The sequence below is a fragment of the Mirounga leonina genome, unplaced genomic scaffold (genome assembly GCF_011800145.1).
Source record: "Mirounga leonina isolate KUSES-001 unplaced genomic scaffold, KU_Mleo_1.0 Mir_99, whole genome shotgun sequence".
NCBI lineage: Eukaryota > Metazoa > Chordata > Mammalia > Carnivora > Phocidae > Mirounga > Mirounga leonina.
Window position 1 is genome coordinate 2320880 of NW_023270971.1, and position 12080 is coordinate 2332959.

Here is a 12080-nt window from a genome sequence, read left to right on the forward strand (position 1 = left end):
AACACAAGGATCTGAAATTTGACTTCTTCCTCTCCTTTGCTGGTTTTCCAGTCATCATATTGTCAGCTTTCCTGGAAACTTCTCAACTCATAGAATTCACAACCAACCTGTGGTCTCATCACCATACTTGCCCATGCACACTACTGTAGAGAGCTCTTTTTGTTGCAAATCTGTACCCAACCTCTAATCTATCTTCTTAATAAGTAATTTTCATTATATCTTAGTCTTTTTAGTAAAACAAACAAACAAAAACACTTTCGTGGTTCTTTATTGTCTTCAGATGAAATCCAGAATTCTCTACTGACCACTCGGGGTTTGCCCTAATCTAGCACCTCTCTCTCTTACTATACCTGTATCGGTTTCCTATTTCTGTTGTATCAAACTACTATAGATTTATTGGCTTAAAAGAAAACAAATATGTTACAGTTCTGTAAGTTAGAAGTATCACTGGGCTAAAATCAAGGTGTGGGCAGAGCTGTGTGTCTTCCGAAGGCTGTATCAGGGAGAATCCAGATTGTTCCTTGCCTTTTCCAGCTTCTAGAGGCCACCTGCATACCTTAGCTTGTGGCTCCACCCTCCATCTTCAAAGCCAGCAGAATAGCATTTTCACATCTTTCCTCTGAATCTGCTTCATCGTCCATTTCCTTCTCTGACTCTGACCCTATTGCCTCTTTCTAATAAGGATCCTTCTAATTACAATGGACCCACTTGGATAATCCAGGATAATCTCCTCATCTTGAGATCCTTAATTTAATCACATGTGCTGAGTCCCTTTTGCCATATAAGGTAACATATTCACAGGTTCTAGGGATTAGGACATGAACATCTTTGGGACACCATTATCCTGCCTACCAAAACCCTGAAATGTAAACTTCCCATGAAAGCCAGTCACATTTCCTTACTTTCTACACAATCCTCATACTCATTTTGCTACTGTGGCTATGATGTTGTTTTATATATCTAGAAAAGAACTCCACCCTTCTTCCCACCACCCCCTGCCATCTAAACAAACTCTCTCCAGCCTTCAAAGCTGCCATCTAAAGGAACCCTCTCTAGCCTTCAAAGCTGGGTTTATATCACGACAACAAACCACCATCCCAATAAACTTCCCATTGGATTAAGAATTGTCTTGTATTAGCTTTTAACAGTATTTTAAAATGATTTGTCAACAAAGATTATTATTTTATGTAAGTCAAAGTCCCAGCAAAAAACTAGTGACACTAACTATATTTAGTTAAATATATTTAGTTAATTAACTAAAGAAAGTTTAATAAAGGACTGTTTACAGAGGCATTTAAAGAACTGACAAAAGATGGCGGAGCACCTTAGGACAAACAATAGTGAGAAGAAAGCCTCTGAAACAACAGTGGGAAGAGAAGCCATTACCACTCTTAGGCCTGAGGAGGTAGCACTGTCAGGTTGACTGTGAACTCTAGCTATGAGAGAAGGGCTGTTGAACAGAAGCTGGGGCATAGGAAGAGGAGTGCAGCTAGAGCCAGAGCTGAAGCCCAGCCAGGAGGGAGCAGGAGAAATAAATACCCCCTTCTTTTCCTCCCACCCTCTAATGTCTTGCCCAACCCTCTCATTGGCCAAGTCCAAATGACAGAATTAAACCTCCTGGGGAATAGGGTCAGGACATACAATAACAGAGAACAACTAACACAATGCTGAAAGGCACATATTTATTGGGAACATATTATGTGTGAGGCCTTGTGCCAAAAACTTTACATGTATTATTTCACTTTAATCTCAAAAAAAGGAAAATTTTAGAATATTATTCATATATTAGAGATGAAGAAACCAAAATGCTAAGAGATTAATTTGTCCAAAGTCCCATGACTAGTAAATGGCAAAGCCTGTGCTCAGCTTACTCTCTGATCTCAAATCTCATGCTGTGAAATAATATGCCATATAGACTACCAAATTCAAGTCCATTTCCTTCTTGCTCAACCCTCTGAAAGTTAAAGCCCAGCATAACTGTCTAAAAGACTTTGAAAAGGACCTAATTAATGATGTGTATCTGATATTTTCTTGACTTTTAGGTATATCATGAAATTAGATGATGTCCCACCCTATATTAATTATAACTCAAATAAGACTATCCCTGGATATTCAGAATATAGAGAATGACCCCTATTTGAGTTATATGTCTCTCCTCACTAGAAACATTTTAGTTAGCCTAAGAGCAAGGAGTCTGCCTTTGTGACTTTTTTCAGTTAAGATTTTCTATTCAAAATGAAGTCCAGTGAGGTGATGGCTGAATATGGAAATCAAATACTTACCCATAACAAAGAAATGACCTCCAGTGGCACACAATGGACTGTCAGGAATTACTGAAGATGGTGAAACTCTTTAGTCATTATGATGTCTGTAAAGGTAGCAGTAAATTCATAGGATGTTTGTTTAATAAATAGGCATTGAGAGTAGCAATGAAATATATATGTTTAACTAGTTTGCCTATTTTTCGTCCCTGCTGTTGTGATGCTGTTTTGATGCATAAACTCTTGGGCCACAGCTTATAACTGCTGATTTTACTTCCTTAGATGGATGCTCTTCTGCCTATGTTTTTTCACCTCCAACCCAAGAAACTTCCCATTAGGTTTAGAACTTGCTGGATTTTCATATGCCCCTTAAAATATTTTGTAGAGTAGCTAGCTCGTGTTTAAAACATATTCAGAAAATTAGGGATCAAAATGCTATTCTTTACCTACACAATCCTTCTGTTGTATGAAACACAAAATAGTGTATTTGAATTCATGTTAAAAATTGAGATGAAAGATATTTGGAATTGTTGCCACAATGCTAAAATCAAAATACATTGCCTATCTGGAGTGGTCTGTGACTGGAGAATTGTATTCACTCTCAAAGCAAGTACAGAAGAGTATCAAGAGATGTAAATGAGCTGAATATATTCCTGTCAAGATTACTTAGTTTCTTTTAGCTCTTCTGTTGTGCCAGCTCCTCTGAGGTCTCCAGGCCTTTGCATAAGCAATTGCTCACACTGCTTGCTTACCCTCAAGTCCCCACATGAACGTCATTTCCAAGAAACCCACTGGGGTAAATTGGTCCTCCTTCCCCAGAAACATGTAAGCCTCTAGCGTCTTTGCTTCTATACTATACCACATGATATGGTTAATTAAATATCTGTCTGTCTTCCCAGCTTGCTATATGCTCTGTGAGGGTAGAGTTTATTATCCTTAGTATCTAAGAATAATAGGCACTTGAAAAGTTGTTATTGAATGAATCTCAAAAGATAGACAAAAGACAAACTCATAAATACTTAAGAGATCAGATTGTCTCTTCTAACTGTATCCTCACCTGGAATATATATATATATATGTGTGTGTATATACACATATATATACACACACCCCCATATTTATATCTGATTGAATGAAAGACACCATCAATTGAATAATGCATCATTATTTTATTCACTACGAAGAAAAAAAAGTGCTGCCAATCCAATTATAATTATTAGACTGTTAGAGATGTTGAAAGATGGGAAAATGTGCATCTGAAAATTACAAACATAACATACAGTAAATCTACATAGTAATTTTCTATCACATTTCTTTGTATTTTTAAAAACTGCATCATAAAATTTCAAACATACTCCTGGATATAAATGACATTCTTTCTGGATACAATGATATGAACCTTGTCCCTCTTCTTAGTTTTTTTCTATATGATACAGGGGATAATTGTTCCTCTGTCATCGGCAGCCTCACCAAATCCCAAGAATGAGCTTCGTCTGAATATTCTACTTCAGGAGAAATGTGACAATAAAGTAATCAAAAATGTTCCACTTGCACAGGATCAATGACTAGTTTTGGCAAACCCTAAATTTCTGTCATAAATGGACTAGTGCTAGGGCTATATGCATATGAAGGGACCTAATTTTTATCTAAAGTCTTCTATAATTTAAAAGGAAGATTAAAAAGTCAACTAAGTCTTAAAAGGAGGTTAGAATATATGCACTGGTTGGTATTAAGAATTCACTTTATGTGCAAAAACATTAATATTGTTTTATCCAAACAGTAGATCTCTGTAAAAAAACAGAAACTTTCCCTTTTCCCCTTTTGCCTGAATTAGCTGAATACTTCTCCCAGCTGTCCACTTAGCTTTGCTTGTGGAGGGCACACGGGCATCTTTGAACAACCTGAGGTTAGCACATTCTCTTTACATAACTGATTGCATTTATTATTAGATATTCATAATCAGAGCTCTGGCTTATTCTGCAAAGACCATTTTCTAAACAGGCATAATGAAATTGTCATTATACATTATTTGCAACATTTTAAGATCCTTTCCTCAGTAAGATGTGTTTAAGATAATCATTTTCTTATCTCAGCACGTGTATCTCAAAAATTGAAATAGGTTTTTAGAAACTTACCTTAAGAGTAATCTTCTCTTTAAAATTTTAGTAACATTATAAAAAAGAATGTTTTCCTAATTTTAAGATGCCAGTGGTAGACAAGTTAAAAATTCTGCATTAAAGGAGAACTAACACTTATGCATCTTTTCATATAATGACTACGTTCATATGACAATTGCTGTGCTGGGTTTCAGGAACACAAACAAATAAAAGGTAGGCTCACAGTCTGAAAAAGGCAATAGACAAGCAAAGAAGCAATGATGGGAGGAGCCTCTAAGGTACTCTAAGCAAAGGAAGGAAAAGATAAGTATGTGTTGCAGAAAAGTTAAGTCTTGCAAAAAATATACTAGAAACAGGAACATTTATACAGCCTTACCGTGCTAAGCCCAGGGTATTCAAACAAGATTTCCATTCTTCAGGAGCTCAGAATCCCTGATGCTGTCATACAAACCATTTCTAACATACCATTATAATAGGAAGGAGAATTGTAATCCAATTCACCAATGAGGTACATGAACTCATGCACTAGGGCTGACCTAAGGTTTCCCTGGAGAAGAGATACTAGTATAAATTAATAGTACCCAACAGATTATCCAGCAGTCAACTTTACTGAACCAGTTATTTTTCTAAGGCTGAATAATTATGATCATGTTTAAGTGAGCCCTTGCCCCTTGCTTTGTCTGATCCAGATTTCTAGCTTCAGGTCACTCATTCTTAGAGATATACTACAGTATCTCACGTGTTTGTAGAACTCTACAAAGTATCATAATCTCAATAGAACCTTATAAGGGTTATCAAATGAGAGAGGCAGGACAAATAATCTGATTTACAATTTAGAATGAAAAGTTCAGGTTTGTAGATGTTAGGGGACTTAATCTAAAGTTGCTATAATCTAGCTAGAAAGATCATGACTCATGTCTGCTGACTCTTGCTGTGCAAGTATTAAACTTGGTATTGATCTTTTTCTACTGCAATGGACCTTAGGAAGAATAAAATTCAAAAGGTACTATGCAAAATTGAAAATAAATATGATAGGGTGAGATTATGAGTAGTGTTTTTCTTTTTTTAAAGATTTTTGCAGCATAATCTTTATAATTAAGACAATTTTAATTATTGAATTCAATGCCCTCAATTCTTAAGTATAGAAATGGAGTTTCTAAGAGACTAAGGTCTGCCAACAGAGTAAAAACAATTGACAGGGTAAAAATTACAATCCATAATGCAATATATGTTAAGAAAAAAAAAAGAAGAAGAAGAAGAAGGTAGCGGGAGGGGAAGAATGAAGCGGGGGAAATCGGAGGAGTAGACGAACCATGAGAGACGATGGACTCTGAAAAACAAACCGAGGGTTCTAGAGGGGAGGGGGGTGGGAGGATGGGTTAGCCTGGTGGTGGGTATTGAGGAGGGCACATTCTGCATGGAGCACTGGGTGTTGTGCACAAACAATGAATCATGGAACACTTCATCTAAAACTAATGATGTAATGTATGGGGATTAACATAAGAATAAAAAAAAAATTACAATCCAGGACATTTGACTTCTAGCCCAGTTCTCTTTTTGAGACTGGAATTATATCAAAAACAACAAATTGAAAACTTTTAATTCTAGAGAGATTAATATAAATAAAATAGAAAAAATAGATATAAAGTTACTGATATAAAGGTTTCTATTTTCAAAAAGCCAGTAAGTAAATATAAAATTATAATTTAAAGTAACAAAGCTAAATCATGTTTTTTTCTCATGATTTTGTGTATTTTGGTAAAGAATGAAAATGTCATATACTGCTATCTATTACATAACTGCTATAACTACAGCAGTTTTACAGTAAGAGGAATTACTTTTTACATAGCATTATTAAGTGAACTATAGCTGGTAACAATATCATGCCTTAAGAACTGTCTGTGATAATACTCATATAGCTGCCACACTTTACATCTGATCTACCCAGCTTATCGTCAATATATAAGTGCAAGGGACTTTTCAAGGGTCAGTGGGGGAATAAAAGGATGAATCCACTCAGAGTTCGATAAGAAAGAAAAGTATTCCAATTAATATAATGAATGGTTTCAAATGTGAGATAACATTTAAGCAGGTGCTTAAAAAGAAGTGGGATTTATGGAGACAGGAGTGAGAGGCAGCGATATTTTAAAGAAAGAGAACGGCATGAGTTAAGGGCAGCAAGTAGACAGTTCCCAGGATGTATGGGGAACAAAGATTATTCCTGTAGAATATAAGGTGCTGGAGGGCAGCAAGTAGAAAATAAAGCTGTAAGGCCAAATCATGAAGGCCTTGAATGCTAGGGAATTGGATTTTAATTAGTAGGGAATGAGAACTCTAAATAACTCAAAATAGAAATGCAATTAGTCTGGAAATATTAAGTTACCACACAAAATCTGGGAGAAACATCAGATCACTCAACAGTAAGCTCCAGTTTCTAAAAAATAGTTCCATTTCAGATCAAATAGTAATTCTATGAAAAATTTTGTAGTATGTTCAATCACCAAAGCACATCTATGTTTAAAAAGACAGCCAATGGGGGACCTGGGTGGCTCAGTTGGTTAAGCATCTGCCTTCAGCTCAGGTCATGATCCCAGCCCACATGGGGCTCTCTGCTCAGCAGAGAGTTTGCTTCTCCCTCGCTCTCTGCCGCCCTCTGCCTCCCACTGCCTGCCACTCTGCCTGCTTGTGCTCTCTCTCTGTCAAATAAATAACATCTTAAACAATAAAATAAAATAAAAAATAAAAAGACAGCCCAAAGTAGTTAGGCCCATAATTTAAATAAACTTTTTAAAAGAACCACAGAATTAACAGTCAGTGTGGATTTCCCACAGGTTTTAAGTGTAGAAATATATGCATATTTTTCTAAAGTATAATATTAGATTTTTCTCAAGGATTATAATGGTGTGACCTAGGCCGGGCAGAAGGAAAACTATGTTGAATGGATGAATATAAAGATTTTTAAAAGTAATAAAAGCAAGGAAGGGACTGGTGCCTTTCAGATGCTCTCAGTTAGTTCCTAAGCTGTGGGTCTTGAATTCGTAAAGGTGACAATAAAGGGGAAGTGGCAGTGGATGACAGCACATAATTTGTGGTTGTAGAGATGATTTCGAGCATCTATAATATAGCCTGCACCACTGAACAGAGGAGAGGGTGTCAAGTTAAGCAGGTCTGAATTTAAAAGCTGGTTTTGTGATCTTGAATACATTTATTTTTCTGTAATTCATTTTTTTAATCTACAAAATGAGGATAACAAATATTTACAGAAGAGGATTAGAAGAGTATAGGAAAGTACCTGATGAATATTCAATAAATGATAGCTCTTAAAGAAAAATTTAACACTTACTAAGATCCTACTGTATGCCTGCCACTGTGATTCTGTGGTTTTTAATCTTTGTCAGACTTTGGAGAGAAGTAAATTCTACTTAGAAAGGTGATCAAGGAGCAACTCAAAGTATTTCTCTCTCCCAGTTAGGAAATGTCCTTTGGAGAGGCAAGCCATCTTCACACTTTAGTGCAATCAGTTCCTTACTCAAAGTTGCTGGGTTTTCTTGGAAGTGGAAGAAGGCAGTCTGAGTTAGAAACTTTATGAGGGCACTCAGTATGACAGGAAGGTGTGGAAGAAGAGGAAAAGGAGGGAGAGAAACCACAAAACAAACAATGCCTCTAATTTGAACTAGAGCTTTAGAAGGGATTTTTGTGTCCCCTGAGAATCTCTGAGGAAGATAATTGAGGCATCAGTATCAAGACTTGTGCCAAAATCAGATTCCTCCCTTTCATCCTGGTCTCACCAGTTCCCGGTGGTAATATTCCCTTTCAGTGCCATATACAAGATAAGAAAGAGAATGAGAAGATATGTAGGTAGGACTACTCTGTTCACCTCCTCTATTCTCTTTTTTCTTTTTTTTTTTTAAGATTTTATTTATTTGAAAGAGAGCAAGAGATCGAGCTCATGAGTATGAGCGGAGGGGGAGGGGAAAAGGGAGAGGCAGACGCACGCAGAGCGTGGAGCTTGTGGGGGCTCAATCCCCGGACGCTAGAGATTATTATTTGAGCTGAAGTCAAATGCTTAACCCCCGAGCCACCCAGGCACCCCTCTCCATCTCATCTTAACTCTCAGGGAAACTCTGGTGAGCTTTTTATATTCACTGATCTTGTTAAGAGGCAATCCTCACTTCTCAACCCCCCACAACCATAAAAATGCTAAGTGACTTAAGGATTTTTTTTTTAAATCAATTTTGTAGCCATTCAGTCGGGTTGGTCCTAGTAAATCAGATTTTCTCTACTTCCAATATCCTCAGCTTAATTTAGGCAGTGAAGATCCGGCCCTAAATTTTGGCGACCCAACCCCCCAACCTTAACATTTCACAGGCTGCAGAGCGGCATAAAGCGGAGACTGCCAATTTTGGATTCTGGGATTTCCAGGACATCAGGGAAAACAACTGAGAGGTCCACCCAGGGGTGAATTCCACAGATAGTTTCTTCTCTCTGGGGTCAGTGCTTTAACATCTGGGTAGTCAGATCGTGCAGACACGGTAACTAAGCGCAGAAAACAGCTGGGCACGTTGCTCTGAGCCCAGACCGACCGTGACCAGTAGTTCTTTGAAACCGTTTCTGGAAATACCAACTCCCAACAGGCGCGCAGCGTTTGAGTGCTGATAAGGCAAGCTGAATTTAGAATTTTGGGGCCAAGTCTCACTTTTGCGAATTCCTTTTACTTTTGGTTAAGTTTTTTAACATTGGATTTACCCCGGGTAGAGAAGGTATACGGTGGCAACGTCACGCAGCTGGAAAAATAACTGCACTCACATACTCCCCAGATTCTGCACAAACAGGTTTGGAAGAGAAAACTTAGGAAGTCCAAGTTCAGCATTAAAATAAATGACTCGCCACCAAAGATTAACGAGCACTTCCCTCTCGGTTTACCCTTCGGACGCACCTCGCGCTTAGCGCGCCTGCGCCCGCCAAACTACAACCCCGCCTCCTCATTGGGGACGTAAAACGTGAGCCGAGAGGCGGGACGCGGGCTGAGCATGCGCCCTCATTGCATCAGCCGCTGGGTCTGTGCTGGCGGCTGGTACGTCGGAGAAGATTGTGTTTGCTGCAGGGTACCTCGCGGGGTCTGGCGCGGTGTGCCGGGAGACTAAGAAAAGAAGGGCTAGAGTAAGTGTTCCCCTGGGCCGCTTGAGTCGGAGCTAGAGTATTTCCTTCCTGCCAGGCAAGTGCCCGTAGGAACCGGACCCCGCCCCCTTCCCGGCCTAGACTCTCTTTCCCCTCCCTGTCCCTTTCCCACTGGGGATCTTTTCGTTTCCTCTCGTTCTGCCTGCGAACCCCCGCCGAGGTCATGAAGCTCGTGAGAAAGGACATTGAGAAAGACAATGCGGGCCAGGTGACTCTAGTCCCCGAAGAACCTGAGGATATGTGGCACACCTACAATCTAGTGCAGGTGGGCGACAGCTTGCGTGCCTCCACCATCCGCAAGGTACAGACCGAGTCCTCCACGGGCAGCGTAGGAAGCAACCGGGTCCGCACTACTCTCACTCTCTGCGTGGAGGCCATTGATTTTGACTCTCAAGCCTGCCAGCTGCGGGTTAAGGGGACCAACATCCAAGAGAATGAGTATGTCAAGATGGGGGCTTACCACACCATTGAGCTGGAGCCCAACCGCCAGTTCACTTTGGCCAAGAAACAGTGGGACAGTGTGGTCCTGGAGCGCATCGAGCAGGCCTGTGACCCAGCCTGGAGTGCAGATGTGGCGGCTGTGGTGATGCAGGAAGGCCTCGCCCATATCTGCTTAGTCACTCCCAGCATGACCCTCACTCGGGCCAAGGTGGAGGTGAACATCCCTAGAAAACGGAAAGGCAACTGTTCCCAACATGATCGGGCTTTGGAGCGGTTCTATGAACAGGTGGTCCAGGCTATCCAGCGCCACATAAACTTTGATGTTGTGAAGTGCGTCCTGGTGGCCAGCCCAGGATTTGTGAGGGAGCAGTTCTGCGACTACATGTTTCAACAAGCAGTGAAGACCGACAACAAAGTGCTCCTGGAAAACCGGTCCAAGTTCCTTCAGGTAAAATCTTCTCCAAGGATAATTAAGATTGGGCAGAGGGATTTGTATAAACTACTCTTAAATTTTGGAACCGGGAAAAGTACGAGGGGAGAAAGTGTTCACTGGACTGTGATTGTAAGTGAGATAATGAAATGAAAAGAGAGTTGTTAAATAGACTGTTTACATAGTAAACTTCGCTTAAGTCCTCAAACATATAAAGCCATATTTGTGCTTTTGGCTTTAGGTCACTGCAGGCTGATTAATGGGTACTCTAAGAGATTCTTTTGTCTAACTTTCATAATTATGATTCTAGGTACATGCCTCCTCTGGACACAAGTACTCCCTGAAAGAGGCCCTTTGTGACCCTTCTGTAGCTAGCCGCCTTTCAGACACTAAAGCTGCGGGGGAAGTAAAAGCCTTGGATGACTTCTATAAAATGTTACAACATGAACCTGACCGAGCGTTCTATGGACTCAAGCAGGTGGAGAAGGCCAATGAGGCTATGGCAATTGACACACTGCTTATCAGCGATGAGCTTTTCAGGCACCAGGATGTCGCTACACGAAGCCGGTATGTGAAGCTGGTGGACAGTGTGAAAGAAAATGCTGGCACGGTTAGGATATTCTCTAGTCTTCATGTATCAGGGGAACAGCTCAGTCAGTTGACTGGAGTAGCTGCCATTCTCCGCTTCCCCGTCCCTGAACTCTCTGACCAAGAGGATGATTCCAGTTCTGAAGAAGATTAATGATTGGACCTTATAACTGATAAAAGCTGTGTCTCCATTGTTACATTTTCTTAGCATCCTGACAGAAAGCTGCAAGGCACCTTGTGATTCTTACAGGGATTTCTCATGTATTTGGCCACACTAGGTATTTTGTGATTGGCAGGACATGTGTTCAAACTAAGCAATAAATTAAAAGGAAATAATCGCCATGTACTACCATTTTTATTAATTAGAATAATTTATGTAGAAATTATGAGTTATTTGCAATACTTAAAAATACTTTGTATATATAAGAATGCCTATATATTCTTTGGGATAGATCATAAAATCCCAGTGTCATACTTTGAAATAAGTTTTCCTTAGGAAAAGCTATTTAATATTTCATTATCCTCAGTTTACATTGTTTATTTTAATTATGCATAGTGTTCTTGTACGGGATTTAATGATCCCTTTCCTCCATTTCCTCTACACTTTTTTTTTTAATTTGCTATTTTAAGTGATGGCCAAATAATTTGTAGACTTTTCTAGAAGACAAACTTAAAATGTTATTTTTCTTAAGAGACTTGTTAAATCAGTCATGTTACAAGTAAACTCTTGGTGGGTTTTTGTTTCGCCTTGTTTTACAGTTAATCATACTTGCTTTGGAGGAACACTTCATCAGTTATTTTTAGATCATAGAGTTTTGATCTGCTAGGGATTCTCAAGATAAGTTATTTGAGGTATCTTTATTTTTTTTAAATGCAATTAAGGTGTGTGATTTGCTGTTACGTGGCTAATTAGTGCTAAAGCTGAAAAGTAGTCCCTGCTCTGGGCTCCATTTCTTTGCACTGCCACACTAATTATGTATTTATTTGGCTTATCCTAGATATATGTAGTGCTATCTTATATTTCTATGTGGCATTAGTCTGTGCTTGCACATTCTTAACCAACTG

General features: G+C 39.2%; 2 protein-coding genes across 2 annotated transcripts in view; both read left to right on the forward strand.

Annotated features, from left to right (window-relative positions):
• Positions 1-12080, forward strand: part of LOC118006776 (integrin alpha-1-like) — a 170762-nt gene that overhangs the window by 2389 nt on the left and 156293 nt on the right. The window lies entirely within an intron of this gene.
• LOC118006777 (protein pelota homolog) lies at positions 7119-11353 on the forward strand. Its single transcript, XM_034999545.1, has 2 exons — positions 7119-10445; positions 10738-11353. The coding sequence occupies exons 1-2, from the start codon at positions 9720-9722 to the stop codon at positions 11167-11169; spliced, it is 1158 nt and encodes a 385-aa protein (XP_034855436.1). The 5' UTR covers positions 7119-9719; the 3' UTR covers positions 11170-11353.

Bases quoted from the DNA above. Each gene is read 5' to 3' on its own strand.
- LOC118006777 (XM_034999545.1), top strand. From the start codon at position 9,720: ATGAAGCTCGTGAGAAAGGACATTGAGAAAGACAATGCGGGCCAGGTG. The intron at 10,446-10,737 runs GTAAAATCTTCT...TTATGATTCTAG, and splicing joins ACCGGTCCAAGTTCCTTCAG to GTACATGCCTCCTCTGGACA.